The sequence below is a fragment of the Corvus kubaryi genome, unplaced genomic scaffold (genome assembly GCF_017639235.1).
Source record: "Corvus kubaryi isolate FWS band 111438036 unplaced genomic scaffold, C.kubaryi_AGA036_p1.0 65148, whole genome shotgun sequence".
NCBI classification, from domain to species: domain Eukaryota; kingdom Metazoa; phylum Chordata; class Aves; order Passeriformes; family Corvidae; genus Corvus; species Corvus kubaryi.
The window spans coordinates 227,531-245,580 of record NW_024581793.1 but is presented as its reverse complement, the minus strand read 5'-3'; the positions used below and the strand labels follow the sequence as shown (position 1 = coordinate 245,580).

The window sequence follows — 18,050 nt, the reverse complement described above, 5'->3', positions numbered from 1 at the left end:
TTTAGAATTGCTACTGAGAAAATTCTGCAGTGAGGTGAGCTGAACTATGCATTTTAGGGACAAGCTGTGACAATCTGTTCTACTTGTGTACATTCCCTCTTTAGCACAGTTGATCTGTCACCAGGGTCCCAGGCTGCAGTAGTGAGCACATTGCAGGGGAGCCTTTGGGAGGTGGATGTAGATTTGGGCAAGGATAAGAGTCAGGAACACTGAAAAGTCTTGGATGCAGTAGTTTTACTTTCCTCATAGCCCCTGTGTCTCCTCCCCACCACTGCCTAACCATTTCTTTTGCTTTGTGTTTAATGAATCATACAGAATAAAGACAGATATGTCTTCTTCCATTCAACTGAGGTGAAGAATTATAAGGGTATTTTTTGTTACTCGAGAAGTGGTCATTCACTCCTGCTTTCTGGCCTGTGTTGTTAGAATTGCAAAAGGATATCAGACATCGCCGGACTTGAGGCTGACTTGGCTGCAGAACATGGCAGAGAAGCACACCAAGAGGAAGAGCTACACAGAAGCAGCCATGTGCCTGGTCCATGCTGCAGCACTGGTGGCAGAGTACCTGAGCATGCTTGAGGATCGGAACTATCTCCCTGTGGGCAGTGTCAGTTTTCAGGTAAAAGGCATGAGGCAGTTCTGGTGTGTGTGTTTGTTCTTGTGCTAAGCAAAGCAGAGGTGCATGTATGGGGCCGAAGTGACAATGGCAGTCTCTAGCTTCTATTTCCAGCAGTTTGATACTGTAATCTCTTACTTGCTAAGTAGAACCCCTCTGTTATCGCATGCCTTTTCTAGGGCTGTTACTTATCAACTGTGACGGATGCATCTTTCAAACTTCTTTCTCATAATCTAGATAATTGGAGCTGCTCAGTTCTTTCAGGCGTGTTCTCCAGTCCTTTGACTGCCCTCAAGTTACTAACCAAACCTTTTTGATTGAAGAGTAACACAATCACCACAGTCAATCCAGTACATCCAAGTCAAGTAAAAATGTCCTGTAAATTCTTTCAGTGTGGGAGGTAGCTCTCAGATTATCTCTCTGGAGACTTCACTGGTTATTTTGGTGTTGTTGAGCTCTTTACTCAGTAATACACTGATCTTTTCCAGACAGTTTTCTTGGGTTTTGTTTTTCACCTTATGTTTCTACATCACATAGATGAGAGCATAACTCTTTGTGGTTAAAGGTAGACATTTTTAAATGCAGATATATATATACTTCGTTTATCAGATTACACAGTTTTGGATACCCTTAGCTGAACTGACTTCATATGCCAATTCAGTGATTTTAGTGCTTCTTTTCTCCACATTATTAAAAATAGAAATGGCCAAACCTTTAATTTATTACCATGTGTTGATAATTCCTCTTTTATCATTATTCCCTGAGACTAGTGGACTGTTGGCTGCAATGATTAAAGTAAATTATGAATAATTTCAACTAATTAGTGACAGTATTTTGTAGGATTGCCTTAGATGTTCTATAGACATCGACTGTTTAGACATTATTACCTTCATTAGATTGTAATCCCTGTTTTTCAGAAAGTATCAGGCTTGTATAATCTGGTGTTGATTCCAGCTAAGTAGAATACCTTTAAGGTTTTCTTCGGTAATTTTGTATCAGTATTTCCACCACTTTGTCCTGCTGCAGTCTGATAAACCTAACACTATCTCCTCACCTTGTACACTTGTAAAAAATGTATGATCCCCAAAGCACATTTCATCTTCTGGAACTTCCCCAGTTTTCTAAAACATATGGCAGCTCAGTATTCACTGCTTGAATATACTTTTGTTTAGCTTTTTGACCTGTTGACCACATTTTATTTTCAAAGTGAGTTTGAAATACCTAACACAACATTTGGTGCAGTCATCTTCCCTTGATATAACCATACCACTTGGGTTTTTTTCCATTCAAAATAGTGAATGTGAACACGATTGAACCACTTGGCATTTTGCATTGAATTTAGTTTGTTGGGCATTAGTATTTGCAATTCCACCTTAACAATTAAGTGATGGACAAGTTTTTATTCTTGATTTTCTTCCATATCAAGACAGCTGTATATACTCTTTTTAATGGCTAAACTTCTGGTCATGGATTTATACTTCTGCCATTTTGCATCCCTTATCAGTTTTTTATACCATCAAACTTCTTGCTTCCATGCATTACTTCTATTTACTTCTTTTGTATGTTAGATTCTATCATTATTTAGATATAAGTGAAATCTGCATTCCCTTCCCAATGTCATCTTGCTCCCAGGCTGCCTTGAGTGCTTGTAAGCTCACACACTTGACCCTAATGTAATTCCTCCCTCCATTGCTCCTAGATTATGCAGATTGCTATAAATGGATATGTTTTCATTTATTTTAGAGAATTTAAATCTATTCTACAAGGCACTAGGCAAGCGAAAACTTAGGACTTTAAAAGCAGCAAATCAATTTCTCTCATCAAAATGCTTGTGTAAATACATGTTTGCCAAAGAAACAGTTGCCCCATAGGAGAGAGGTAATAAAATGCCCCAATGACGAGAACCCAATTACACAACTCTTTATCTGACAGCACAATTTTGAATTTCAGTTTACTCAATAACACTAATTAACTATAATAACCCTTTGCATTTTTACATAGGCTTTCAAGAAAAGGTTTCCCATTCTTTACAAACAGGTTTATGTTTTGTAGCACCTGTGAAGATCTTACTCAGATTACCCTTTCAAAAGAGGGAAACACAATGCAGACTGGCTTGGCTTTACCTGTAGTTACAGGTCCCACTCACTGACTCTTTCTGTGACCATTTCTTCATTTGGCTCAGATGTGAGATCAGCTAATATTGGTGATATGCATTTAGTTGTGGAATTGAGGGTGATAATAATGTGAATAAAAATATTATTCTGGATGAGCGGAAGTATTATCTCCTTTTTACAGATGAGTAAAATGAGTCAGCAAAGGATCAAATCAGTTCTGATTTTGATCTTCTGCCGTGAGTCTATCAGCATCCAGAAAACTGACTCAGTAGAGCAACACTTTTCCTTATACGGTAGCAGACAAAGTGCTTCCCTCTATGCAATCAAAACTATCCCTCAAAATCAGAATGGGGTCACCTGCAGTGGATTTCCCTTTGAGCTCAATTTGTTTTTACACTAAATCCACTTTACAAGCGGTAAAGCAGAGCTAGTGAGAGTATGAACTGCATAGGGACTGCCTTTAAAGCCACTTTATATTAACACAGACAAGTACTTAGTGTATGTGTCTACCTGCTGAGGCACAGGGCTCAGCAGCAGCCTAATTTGCCTGGGCTGTTGGGGGATCAAGGTTGCAGGCTACCCTGGCCTTATTTAACATGGGTGTAAAGGCTGGGGGGTCATAGGGGTTTTTGAACTGACACAACTATTTCTTGTCCTTAATGAAAACTAGTCTTGTGAAATTCAAAATAATTGCTGATAAAATACGTGGTGATTTATGTATTGCCTTTATTATACAAGGGATATGTAAAATTCTTCAGTATGAAAGGTGGATCAAGGCTAAAGTTGATCTTTGCAAAAGATCATGCAAGCCCCAGGAGTATGTCATGCAGGCTCTCTCCTACTAGAGTGCATGGACCGTTAAACATGGAAGTACATTCCTGACATAAGTTTTTAGAGGCTTAAAGGTGGAGAAGGAGTAATTGGTGTCTGTGACTTTCTCATTACTTTCGTACGTAAATCACTTCCCTGGACTCTTCTCTCTTTGCTACAAAAGGAGAATTACAAAAAAAAATTAAAGCCACCAGGCCACCAGAGTCACATGAAAACAGTCTTAACAGTCTTTAGTGGGTACTGGTATAGAAAAGGAAAACTAGAAATTGAGCTGCATGGCTTGTGAGTTTCTGGAGGTATGTGACAGTGAACCTAATTCTGGTTGAAGTCACTCTCTTCAGTAAGACTGGTCAGTAAAAAGTGGCATAGATGTGCTAAATGTGCTATAGTTTTCCTTCTGGCCAAGATTCATATGTATTCTTAACTCCTGTGAATGCTCTTCTGAGGCTGTGCTCACCCTTCCAGTAGAGCTGACACAATGTGCAGACTTAGGCAGTGTGATGGCAGCATGGTTGGAATAAATTTCACCCATGGAGAAATAAATACATCCACAAAGCCCAGGGGGGAAAGTCCAATGCTACTAGTGGTATGTGGTGCCAATTTTTTATCTGAAGTCTGATCAATAGTAACAGCCCTCAGTGTCTCTGCTATTTTATAAAGATGCCTTTAAGGACTCAGCTAGCCAGCCAGCTGGCATCCATCCTCCACTCAGACAGATTGTCATTGCCAGTTTCTGCTGAAGTGAGACACTATGACACTAATTTAACTCCTTTTAATTAATAGAAAATCAAAACTTAGCCTTTCTGCTGCTGTTGAAAGTTACATATGCCAGTCCCATACTGTATGTACACATATTTTGCTGTTGTTTTTCAGGTTTCTATATATAAAAATAACAAAATTTTTAATGTATATGCCACCCGGTGTCATTTATTCAAAAGAGTCCTGAAGAACTGTAGATATGTTACTTCATGGTCTACTATCTCAAAAGAGTGACTTTATCTAGTTTGATTTAAATGCACAATGAGATCCATAACATTAACAAGAAACTGAGTAAATTCTGCAGGATTAAAATGTAATTTGGCAGATGATGAACCAAGAAGAAGCAATCAATTATTGCAGTTTTTAGAGTGATATTGTCTGAGTCCTACTTCTCCTCTGCTTGGAAAAGTCAAATAAAAACTTGAAAGTTCAATTTATTCAAGCAGGTGGCAGAAGGTCTGGAGTGCAGTTTGGAATTTCCCACAGCCAAGTGCCAGCAGCAGAAAGGGCCCTAGTAGTATTGGGGATTGAGCTCACTGCAGCTCCAGGGAAATCCAGCCACCAGAAAAGAGCCAGTTTGAGACCTACATGAGGTTATGCATTTTAAACCTGAGGCTAGAAAGAAAATTCATGATTCTTGCAGTGAAACTCCTGATTTCCCATTTATGGAGATTTATGATGTTACTTTCACTTCTAAAAAGAATGTAACTCTGTGTCCCCTGGTTGCACCTGAATAATCTCATTCCTCTTCTCATCATGTAAATATGTTGAAACCGTTTCTTCTTCAATCTTTATGATGTACTGTTTATTTAAGTTTTTTATTTGTGTGCTCTGATGTATTTTAGAACATTTCATCCAATGTGCTGGAGGAATCTGCTGTTTCAGATGATGTTTTGTCTCCAGATGAAGATGGTATATGTTCTGGGAGGTATTTCTCAGAAAGTGGACTGGTAGGGCTGCTGGAACAAGCTGCAGAGCTCTTCAGCACGGTGAGTGAGGACCAGCATCACCAGGAGGGGATGGATAGTGAGCAGTCTGAGCCAGATCCACAGCTTCTTTTCCTGCACATGAGGAAACAATGTAGGACTGCTAACCCAGGCACTCCAGACCTGCCACACTCTAAATGACAAGAGGACATATTTTTGGCTGTCCAAGGACTATCTCAGTCAGATTGATTAATCTAGGCTTTTTCAGCCTAGCTCAGCCACATACCCACCTCTACTGTGCAGACCACAGGCAGCATCAACAGAAAGTGATTGTCTCGGGCAGGAACCAAGACTTTCAGTTGGTATTATCATGGGATAGTACATTTAAGAAAAAGATCTTACGTAAAGTATGTATTTTAGGAAGCATGTCAGAATTACTCTTATATTTTTGACATCATACAGCCACTAGCCTCATAATCTACACTTACTATGCAAGGAGTCATGATTTAGCATCTCTAAAGATATCACTTGGGTTCCTTTTGTCCAGACACAGCTCTGGTTGCCTTGAACCATGCATGATAAACAAATCCATTTCCTGCTGCTAACCTGCATTTCTAGTTCTTCTAGCCCTGAGGCAGAAACCAGGGCTTTATGCAGGAATTTGGGCTTGAGAGCCCAACAGATCAGAGATCCAAATTACATCCAGTTCATTATCTGCTGTTCAGAACTGCCCATTTACTATTACTAGTTTTTAGAATGGCAAAAGAAGCAACATAGCAGATTAACAGATGAGTCCCATAAATCCCCTTTTCAGCCAAGCCATTGATGGAGATCTAGTTTCTTTTCAGAGTGCATGAAGACTCATTTATTTTCTTCCTCTTTTTCCTTTTTTTTTTTTTTTTAATGTTCAAAGGGAGGTTTGTATGAAACTGTGAATGAGGTGTACAAAATTGTCATCCCCATACTGGAAGCACATCGAGACTTCAGGAAGCTTACCTTGACACACAGCAAGCTACAGAAGGCCTTTGATAGCATTATTAATAAGGTACTTGTGAGGCAAGGCACTGCTAGCAAGACACATTGCTGGGTTGCACCATTTGTTTAAGACTGGTGTTAATAAAACTGTTCATGTGTGTACTGGGTTTGTGTGGACAGGTTTTGGCAGTGGAGGGGGAGGGTTAAAATGGTGATGTCAATGAGAAGCTGCTAGAAACTTCATGCATGGCCAACAGAGCCAATGCCAGCTGCTGGCCGAGGCTGGCCAAGGCTGAGCCCATCAGTGACAGTGGCAGCACCTCTGGGGTAATATATTTAAGAAGGGAAAAAAAGTAATTGGCCACATGTAATTGTGCTCAGAAAAGAGAAGAGTGGAAAATATGTGAGAGCAACAGCTCTGCAGACACCAAGGTCAGTGGAGAAGGAGGGGCAGGAGGTGCTACAGGTGCCAGAGCAGAGAATCGCCTGCAGCCCATGGTGTAGACCATGGTGAGACAGCTGTGCCCCTGCAGCCCATGGAGATCCACGGAGGAGCAGAGATCTGCCTGCAGCCCATGCAGAACCCCATGGCAGAGCAGGTGGATGCCTGGAAGGAGGCTGTGACCCCATGGGAATCTCACACTGCAGCAGGGAGGAACTGCAGGCTGGAGCAGGGGAAGGCCTCTCCCTGAGCAGTGGTAGAAACGTGTGATGAACTGACCATAACACCCATTTCCCATCTCCCCGCACCACCGGGGTAGAGCCTAAGAAGGAGGAAGGGAGAAAGGTGTTTTTAAAATTTGTTTTACTTCTCGTTATCCTGTTTTGAGTTTGATTGGTAATAAATACAATTAGTTTTCCTAAGTCACGTGTGTTTTGCCCATGATGGTAACCAATTTATGATTACTCCCTATCCTTGTGTCAACTCATGAACCTTTCATTGTCTGTCTCCTATCCAGTTGCAGGGAGGGGGTAATAGAGAGGCTTTGGTGGGTACCTGGCATCCTGCCATGATCAACCCACCAGAATTTGAAATTGTTCCATTTCCTTTTTCAAACAAAAGCTTCCATCTGCTTTCATCTACCTACATAGCCCTACAGTGTAAAAAGGCTCTCCATACAAAAAAAGCAGAGATGAATATAAAATGGGTTTAGCTGAACATGTCTGTGTCCACCTTGCCACATCTGTTTAACAAAAATAACTTTATTGTCAATTCACTAGTGTTTTCAGTTATAAAACAGAAGAAATATGAAAACCCATCTAAATTCTTAGCACTCATACTGTCCCTTCTCTTTCTTCAGAAGAACCTTATTGCTGAGCCTAGTCAGTTTCAAATTCTTACCAATTTTCATTGCAAAATTGCAAAATTTAAATTTTGTTACATGTCCTCAATGGAATTAAAAAATAGTAAGGTATTTTGTTTTGTGAAACCCCCTTCACGGTCAGCTTAAATTTTAAGTTAGATTTCAGTCAAATGTCCACTTAGTTTGTATGCTTTCTTTCCTGTGCTTCTAATCCATCAGCACTGATGATATATAGAAGTGGGTTTGAAATGGGGAAAATGTAGGACTCGTGGGTTTTCTTATACATCAGTTGGGGGAAAAAAGGGATCCAAATACTACCATGTCATATATAAAGCAATTGTGAATTTCCTCTTTATCAATTAGGGTCAAAAACGAATGTTTGGAACTTACTTCCGTGTTGGTTTCTATGGATCCAAATTTGGAGACTTGGATGAACAGGAATTTGTTTATAAGGAGCCTGCAATTACAAAACTCCCTGAGATTTCTCACAGATTAGAGGTGAGGAAAACCATGTTAATGTGATCTCAAATGTTATACTTTTCAATGAACCCACACAGTCCAAATAGTATTATTGCTATATAAAAAAATTTTAAAATTGCTATTAAAAAACTGATTTGTACCATATTTGTACCATATTATAAAATAACCATGCACAAGGTTATTTCCTTGGTGCATATCCTTTCCACAGTATCCCTTTTTAAAGCATAATTATCTAAGTGATCCATTTTCTTGAGGCTATGTCTCTTACCAGCAGGCCTGTAATACACTGAATGATTTTGAGCATGCCAGATATTTGCTTTGGTATCTTTTCAGCTTTTTTTACAGAATTGCTGTGTTCCCTTCTGAATTTTTTACCTCGAGTTCTGTGATTGTCTGAGCAACTCACAGTAATTGTTGTCAGAAGATGCCTTACCCTGGCCAGCTGTGGTTTGTGGAGCAGTATACTGACTGTACAAAGCCCAGAAATCATCGTGGTTGTCACTCCTCTCTCCTAGAATTGCATTAGCATTGCATTAAGAACTAAAAACATTTTGGGATGATTCTGTTTCTTTTCTAGGGATTTTATGGCCAGTGTTTTGGGGAGGATGCTGTGGAAGTAATCAAGGACTCTGCTCCTGTAGACAAAAGAAAGCTGGATCCCAATAAGGTAGGGAAAGTACTACTGAGAGGGTTGAGTGCTTTGTCACACAAGAGAGAGAAGGAGAGGAAGTCCCGCTTGCAACTTTTATGCTCAAACAGTACAGCACTAAAAGAAGCCATCCAGCATCGTGTCTCTGTGTCCAGGGGTATTAAAGTCTCTGTGACAGGCTTAGCATGGTAGCTTGTCACAGAGTATGGAAATTAGAACTTCTGATCTCTGGTCCCTGCCCTCGTTCTGATCCCCAGGGTTAAGCTGTGCCCTCCTAGATGCAAGTTTTGTCAGCTCTGAATAAGAAAAGGATCCCTGAAGGATTTTCAGCTCTGTGCATTTCCAGACCATCCTTAGCCAATGTGTACTATGGGATAGTTCACATGCGCCACTCCTTTTACATTCCTTGGGTTGTATAGCACTGTAATGGCTCTTCCCTCTTTTCTTAGGCATACATACAAATTACCTTTGTGGAGCCATATTTTGATGAGTATGAGATGAAGGACAGAGTTACCTACTTTGAAAAGAACTTCAACATCTGTCGGTTCATGTACACTACACCTTTCACCATGGATGGGCGCCCCAGAGGAGAGCTTAGTGAGCAATACAAGAGGAACACCATCCTAACCACAATGCATGCTTTCCCCTACATCAAAACTAGAATCAGTGTCATCCAAAGAGAAGAGGTAATTTGGTTTTGAAGACACATCTAATTTCTCAAGGACTGAAGGAGTCTCTGGGTGGGAAGATTTCCAAATTTATGCGTGGCATAAATATAAAAAAAAAGGATGCTGAATTTCTCAGATGTGGCCCTTGTTAACAGGAGTATCACAGAAGGGACAGACAAGGCAAGATAGAGATTTACTATGGAGAAGGGAGGATAGCCAATGTACATTCTTCTTTTGACCTCCTAACTTTAATGCTGTGTAGGAGGATGTGTGGGGCTCTGTTTTTAGCTGTACTTCTAGCTGATAAAGTAGAAGTAGGCTAGAGTACAGTCAGAGATTGGGCTCAGGGCTTGCTTAGAGACAGGGGAGCTTTATACTGTAGAAAGTGAAACACCATTTCAGGCATGAATTGAGTCACTTAGAATAGTAATGAATTTATGTGAACAGGAGGTCTGAGTCACACCCTGTTCTTGCAAATGATAAGAGCTTTGGATCTGATGCACCATCTACCAAGATGACAGTTAGATTGAACAGTGTTCCTGGGTTTCACAGCCACTGCTTTTGAAGCAGGAGAATGACAGTGATATTGTCAGATTTAAAACAGGTCAGCTGCATGCATTATTCAGGTAATGAACCATCTTTTCTTCCATATTCCTTAGTTTATTTTAACCCCAATTGAAGTTGCTATTGAAGATATGCGTAAAAAAACACAGGAGCTAACTGCAGCCACCAACCAAGAACCACCAGATGCCAAAATGCTCCAGATGGTTTTGCAGGGCTCAGTTGGGGCCACTGTAAATCAGGTAAGGGATCCAAATAAGCCAGATGAAGAGATTCTGCATACTTTTCTCATTGTGCATTCTTTTTTTGCTCCTATTTCTTGCACTGAAAGAAGTACATCTAGTCAGACACATTTAGTTACTGTGTGTATTTAAACTTCATCCCTTGATATTTAGTCATTGTATGCTGTTCATTAGCTATGCTTTTGGTGAGAGTAGTCATGGGAAGCACTGTCCTGGCTGTAGGTGCAGAAACTCACAGAAGCCTTGTGAATGCATTCAAGGATTTTTCATTTCTAACCTGCTAGCCATCTCAGCCATTTTGTTCATTCCAGATGTATCCTTGGGGAATGGGAATAATAATAACAATTCTCCTGTAGAACCACCACAAATTCAGTTTCACTGAAATTAAGTCAATACATGAAGTCAAGACCTGAGTGCCCCAAAAGAAAGCTGAGATGCAATAGGTATAACATAAATACACAAACTAAAAAAAAAGGCCTAGGCAATTTAAAAAATTGAAAATGGAAGGATGAAGCCATGTGGCTGAGAAAAAACTTGATGATATGCACAACTTCACAGAGCTTGGGATTTTTTGATGAAAGCCTAAATACTCTCAGTTTCTCCAGATTCTTCATCAGCCAAAGCATCGAGTCTGAAATAATGTGTCGTCATAAGCTTTGGAGAGAGTGATCTTTTTTGGCACTGGGCTTATTGCCTAAAGGTCTTGTAATACCACACACAGGAGCTGTGTTTCTGAATATAACCAGGTTTGTCACTAGAGCTGTCCCAGCTCCTCTCTGCTGAGCAGAATTTGTTCCCTTTGTTGTGGAACTGGAGGAGGAATAACAACAGGAGAGGATAAGATATGATGGGCAAAAATTCTGCTTGCCAAAGGAAACATCGTGGGGGAAAGGGAGCTAAAAACCATCCCGTTATGGTATCTGTGCACAGATTTATTTTCTTCCGTAATTCCACTAATGAAATAACAAACAGCTTTAAACAAACGTGTGGTCTGTTTTCAGTCTAAGCAGGTGGTTTTGACATTTTCCTGTGTTATTTCTGTAAGGGACCACTAGAGGTAGCGCAAGTGTTCCTGGCTGAAATTCCCGCAGACCCCAGACTTTATCGACATCACAACAAGCTGAGGCTGTGCTTCAAAGAGTTTATAATGAGGTCAGTAAAACAAAATTGAAATGCTGAATTGCATCAATACATTCAATATTAGCAATAATGCAATGCAAATATAACTGAGGAATTATGCAAGTTAGCATCATAAATTCTGGCATCTCCTGCTTCAGACACTCGGACCAGCCTTCTTATCTCTGCTTCATGTGAATGCCTAGGTGGGCATTGCATCTCAAAAGGAAGAAACACTTTAACAATTTAAACTAATAATGCATAAATTAAGATCTTCCATTTGTTTTATCTTCCAACGTCTTATTGAAATCAAACATTTCAGACTATTGCCTTGATTTCATTTTTAATAAAAAGACATTCTTATGTAGAAAGCCATTCATAAGAAAACCTTATCTGTCAAGCAGACACAGTGGTAGTGGCAGACACATGTCCTGTTTATAAATCTCAACAAGCATATTCACATATGAAGATACTCATCTCCTTAGTCAAAAGTACCCTCCTTGGTGAAGGGTAAATTTGAGTTAAATAAAAGCAAGTCTTCTGCAGAAGATACAGCTTCTAATTTCTGCTATTGCCAATTTATCTGTTTATACAGTAAGTAGGCAGCTAGCTCAGTATTCTGCAGTCATGAAATTTATTTTTTATTAGCTCGCTCATGCTTTCCTAATATCTAAAAAATATCATCTCAATTTATGTACTTGGAAAAGACAGAGCTTTCTTACTAGTTCATTATCACTTTAGTCTTGACAAGTTACCAGAGGAATGCCTAGACCAAAGGAACTGGATTCTTGTCCATGCAAATCACCTAACACAAAGTGAATGAGTTTAACAGAAGTGGATTATATTTATCATGTCTTTTTTTCTTTCCTTTTGCCTAGGTGTGGTGAAGCCGTGGAGAAAAACAAGCACCTTATTACTGCTGACCAGAGGGAGTATCATCAGGAGCTCAAAAGAAACTACACGAAACTGAAGGAGAACCTTAGGCCCATGATTGAGAGGAAGATTCCAGAGCTGTACAAACCGGTAGTGAAAGTCCACAGCACAAGGTATAGTTAGGGCAGGGTTATCTGTTGTGGCCATACAAAAATATGCTATTTTTTTGCAAGGAAGAAAGGGAGTTTTACTGGCAGCTAAACCCAAGCCAGAATATACACTGCCCTCTCCATTGCTGATTAAAGAAATCTGCTGACTTCCACTGGAGATAATTGTAGGGTTAGCTGTGTTTCTCAAGCTCCACATTCCAGGGGTAGAGGATTTTTGTAATTTTAATGCATCATTAGATAAGACTTCCACCTCACCCTAACAAAGTTCCTGGAAACATCTTGTGATTTCTTCAACCTTTGAAGCCAGGAACGAGATAGAACAAGTATGGCACCATGTGGTCTTAAGCAGCATGGACTGAGTTGTCCTTTCACTACAGGAAACATAATCCTTTTCAGTCACATGACTGAGACAGAAGAGTCTAATGTTCTTTGCTTATGAATATATGCTTCTTCACAACGCCACTGTGCCCGGTGTGGGGTGGGAGGAGAAGAAGAAATGACCACTCTGACCTGCTGACATAGAGCATATTTCAGCTCCTTTTCACAAGACTGATATTTTTTTGATTGTTTTTCATTTTCCAACTTTATTTATTAATCTATTTCATTTCAGGGAATCTTTTCGTAACCACAGTTTTAGGAAATATGATGCCCAGACTTCTTCCCAAAGCACCTAAGAACTAGCTGCTTCAGCCAAGGAAGAGCTTCATGCTGCAAGAAAGAAGTGACGGAGTATTTATTCTACATCTATGAAATCAGAAATCTGTCACAAGACAGCATGTGCGCTTTCTGGATAGCATGCAGAAGAGCATTTACACAAGATCACTGAATGAAAACTAGGGGATAATTCCTAATCAAGCACATACCATGAAGGCTTGGAAAGGAAGGGGATGCTTTTTAGATACTTTTGTATATATTGTACAACAATCACCTAATGCAGAGGGGGGGGACCTTAGAGTGGTCAGTGGCATGAAGTCAGTCATGCATAGGTAACAGACAGAACTTCACGTGGTTTGGTTGAGGTGAATCCAAATAACATGTCTAAGGAATAACGACAAATTCTGTGTTTTTATGGTCCTTTTCCAAGACAGCATTTATCCACGTGCTTTTGGCAATGAAGCACATTCTGCAAGTTAATCACATGCTTAAATATTGTCTTAATGAGGAGGGACATGGTCACCTGCTCAGTGTTCGCTGTGCTAGCGCTCTAGGAAAGGGTAATTTCCTCAGTTTCTGAACAGATCTCTGTCATGGTCCTTAACTGCACGGAGTTCTGCACAAGTTTTCTCAACCAAAGCATGAAAATCAAGAAGTAGTAATAAATAGTTCTTACAGATCTTCTAAATTTTTTCCTAAGTATAGGGACATGCATTATAGCGACTTGACATGCAGTTAGTAATCTGTGACATATGTAGCAGAGCTAACAAGTAATAGTTTAAAAAGAAGATGCTAAGCTATGACTGATTCTTTATTACATAAAGCTCTTATGTAGATAATTTTATCCAAAATTAACTACAGAAGCTCACAATGGGGATTTCCTGCAAATCACTTGGCTAAGGCTTTACTGCTGCTTAAGCGAAATTAGTGCATAATTTATGATACCTAGTACTTGGTATTTTTTGAGTCCTCAGCAAACATCCTACTAAATAACCTTTACAGCACCTCTCTGAAGTACGGAAATGTTATCACAATTTTGCGGATGAGGATGCGGAGAGAGAGGATAAATTAGGACTTTGGCACTCATTTTGGACTTTTGGAACTCCTTCCGTGAGGCAGTGGAAGAGCTACAATTTTTATTGTAACTATGCTTACCACATAATGTTAGTATTTTGAAACAAAGATCCACGAAAACGTCTTACATATTACTTCTTCTATGCCACCTCTTCAATGTTTTGGAAATTATACTTTAATGTTGATTAAAGCAACCAATTCCATTTGCCCAAGCACTGAATTTAATGTTAAAATTCAAGGAAATTTTTTCCTTTGTACTTCATTTTAAAAAGTTACAGTGAACTTTCTCAGAGCTGATGCCATATGTTTCTAAAGGCAAAGCCTCTTTGCTCCAAAAGTGTAAGGGAGATTGAGGCTGTTGGCTTTTAGTGGAAACATTTTGACTTTTTACAGTCACCTGCAGCCTTGCCGTTTGATAATATGAATATTCCAAGTGCTTCCTTGATACTTGTATCATATTTTCAATGTGCTTTGTAGAAGATCCGCATGGATGATCAAACAAGATGAGATGTGGAAGTAGGTGAAATAAACCCTGTAGTTACACAGAACTTGGGAGTGTAAGAAAATAATTTCCTTCCTCACTCATTGTATTATTAAATGAAATAATCAGGAATAAGTACTCCCTGATTTTGAAGTGAACACATCCAAAGTACATAAGCAAATGGTGTAAAAAACTCAAAGCAAAAGATGCCTCTATGTCAGAGTGGCTTCTCTATATTCAAGTTGCTCTGAAACAATTCTAGATTGAAAAGATTACTAATTTCCCAAAGTTTTGAAGCTATGAGATCTCTGCCTATCAGAACCTAGCCCCTTATCTGTTTTTTTACTGCTAGTTGAGGATAAAGGTCAGAATACTGTCATCTATCAACCCCACAATTCAACCTCGCTGTTTACAAGATACTTATCCTTTACAGCCTAACCAACAGAAACCTCAGGTAAACAAAACCCCTTACAGGTGTACAATAAACTAGTAATGAAGTAATGAACTGGTTCCTTGAATTGAAGTAATACTCAGGATAATATGAATACTGATGGACTCTTCACTCCCATTTTACAAGCTGAGCACCTTGCAATCAGATGGCCAGTCTTGCCCCCAGTTTGCATTTCACGTCCCTTGTAAATGGAACGTGGCTTGTACATTTCTTTCAAGAGCTGAACTATGTGAAGCAAACTTTCTATCTTAGGATATTCCGTTTTGCAATAAAGCAACTGTTAAACAGCATATTTCGAAGTGCCTTTGTGTTGCATCTTATACCTCAATAGAATAGAGCTGGAAAGAAAATTTCAGTAGGAACAACATTTTCTAATAGAAGCACCATTCAGCAAAAAATATAAAGATTTGGGCAGAGGATGTGTTTGTCTGTCTTTAGGACAAATTGTGCCTGTTGCAGGGATTACAAGCAACAAGTTGCTTCCCAGCTTCTGTTTTTCATTCAGTGTTACGTGAAAAATGTCAGTGGGAAGCTCAGTGACAGTAGTGCCCTCACTACTTCCTCTGGGCTGTAGCTGTAGAGCAGAAATATGCCTGATTCCTGAACTCACCATCTGGGTGATTTAAGACTAGGGAAAGTTTTGTGTGTCCAGACTAGGTAGGTCCAGGGCTAAACTGCTGAGGCTGTCAAAGGGGAACCAGCAGGTGAGCACTACACCATCCTAGACATTTGGCTGGGAATTCACCAGAGCTCCTTCACTCCTTGCATTTACCACCAGCAAGCACCAGCTTTTAGGAGCACGGTGCTGAATTTGGCACAGGAATCCTCTAGCTCAGCAGGAGTTGACCACGTCAGCCATGCCCTGTCCTGCGGCAGCACACAGGTGGCAAGGCAGTGACCAGCAGCCTCAGGTCTGCGCACAGCCCCACTGCCACAGGAGAGCACGCCCGATCCAGACCGGGTGTCAGCACACACTTGCACATCAGGCAGATGTAAGGAGTCCGTGCTGGCTATGAGAAGGCAGCAATAATGCCTGGAAGTACAAATGTCAGCGCGTTTTGAAAACATTTGAACGTTGAGGTAGCTGCTTTTGGTCAGCACTACAAATCCTACATGGGCAGCCCTAATGCTGGATTTCCTGGTTTGCAGAACAGCATCTATACAGGGAGCACACCTTTCATGCTACTTGAAAGAAACCATGACATTGAGAGGTGATGGACTGAACAGGCACAGCTATGAGTAGGAGTAGCCACACTTGTGCCAGCTACAGAGAAAAGCAGTGTTGTCACTTAAAATTGGCAGGTCTGGGTTACTTGACCTCTCCTGGGAAGCTGAATGCTTTCTCATTATGTTTCCCACCAATTGTGAAGGCTTGGAAAAGCAAAAGCAAACATTTAAACTCTTTTTTTGTTGTTTTTCTTTTTGTCTGTTGGAAGTATCATTGCCTCAAATATTTCAAAAAGGGCAATTAAAGCTTAGCAGACAGCCTGACACAGAGCCAGCTAGGATGCTTTCAGGTATTTCAATCTCTCAAAGCAATGGTTCTTATGAAAATAATACTGTTTTACTGGAGTTTACTGCACTACAGTGCTGATGCCTTCTGGTAGAGGGGAACACGTACAAGCAGTATTCATAGGGTGTTGCCTTTAGTGCTGAATTTGGGAGTGGGGTAGTTTGGGGAGTTGCTTGGCTGACTATGTTCTAACCATCTTTTAAATGGGTTAAACAGAGTGATTAAAAAATAACCAAGAGGTCTTGAATAAGGCATCTCAGGTTGGGTAATGCTCCAGTCTAATCAGTGCACTGAAAGGAGAAGGGGCCCCCATGGGAAAAGTCCTTTTTGATTACATGAATACAGACAATGCACTCTCACAGTAGAACCCAGTTAGTGTTTTGGAAAGTTACAGTACATTTTGGCATTCATTGAGCACTTCACATAGTGTATTGAATATGTTTCTGTGACTCCTTATGTTCTTACTGAGGGATTGGTTTAAATTACTCATTTTCATTACAAACCAGACTGTTTTGCAAGTGTTCAAGAATTAAAAAACTAACCTTGAAGAAGTTTTTTGCAAACAATGTTGTCCCTCAATATTGGTCAGTCAAAAATCCTGAAAATATCAAACTAAGTGTTTTGCTGATCAAACCAAACAAACTAAAACCCTGAAGATGCTCAATAGTAACTTTTATCAGAATAATTTAGAAAGCCTTGAACATTTTGTTCAGCTTGGCTGTTCTAAGCAATTTGATGCTTTGCACCCCTCAAAACAAAATTTTCTCCTTAGAAAAAAAAAAATTGAATTTTACTTTTTTTTTTAAGTCTCCCTTAATGGATTTAAAAGATACCTAAATCACCAGACACCTTTTTTCTGTGTTCATTTAGGACTATGTCTTGTTCCAGAAAAAAGGTTTTTCACTATCAGGCTCTATTCATGGAGTATTTCTAAACATGCAACTATTAATAGGATGCAAATTACAAAAGGAAATTAAATAACCAAAGGGACAAGGTGTTCCAGCTGGATGGCAAGAGGACTATGTCTTGTGCATTTAATAAACACCTGCAAAACAACTGGAAGGGAAGATTTCCTATCACACATTTCTGATTTCCCCAAATGTGAACATCTGTGCAAATTTCTTTTCCCCAAGAAGAGCTCAGTGGAAACAAACAAACCAACAAACAAACAAATGCAAGCTTAGCACTGCTGATACATCTAGAATTTGAAAGTGCCAGAAAGCTATCTTAAAACCTTAAGAACCTCAAGCAAACAACTGTTTCTGGACTTAATACATAGTGAAGAAAGAAGTATGGACAATACCCCATCCCTTCCTTTATTTGCAGGTCAGCTTTTAGAGAGATGAACAGTCCCTTCTCAGGTATCAAAGAAAGGCTGGAAGTGCTCCAAAGGAGTGTGCTCCTTTTTGAGTTAAGGCATAAAATCCCAGGCTCAAATCTAAACCCTTGAGGAGGCATTTTTCCCAGGGGAAGAAAATGAAGGGGAAGGGAAGGGGAAGGGGAAAGGGAAGGGGAAGGGGAACGGGCTGATAGCAAGAACAATGTTACAAAAATTAAGTTGCTAGCACTTGCCTCAGAGGCTGGAGATTTCTT

General features: G+C 39.9%; 1 protein-coding gene across 1 annotated transcript; it reads left to right on the top strand.

Annotated features, from left to right (window-relative positions):
- The first annotated feature begins 6 nt into the window (after window positions 1-6).
- LOC121673053 (dedicator of cytokinesis protein 8-like) lies at window positions 7-15,233 on the top strand. Its single transcript, XM_042046089.1, has 10 exons — window positions 7-619; window positions 5,166-5,309; window positions 6,160-6,291; window positions 7,889-8,023; window positions 8,583-8,672; window positions 9,104-9,340; window positions 9,982-10,125; window positions 11,171-11,277; window positions 12,120-12,287; window positions 12,895-15,233. The coding sequence occupies exons 1-10, from the start codon at window positions 482-484 to the stop codon at window positions 12,956-12,958; spliced, it is 1,359 nt and encodes a 452-aa protein (XP_041902023.1). The 5' UTR covers window positions 7-481; the 3' UTR covers window positions 12,959-15,233.
- The last annotated feature ends 2,817 nt before the right edge of the window (window positions 15,234-18,050 follow it).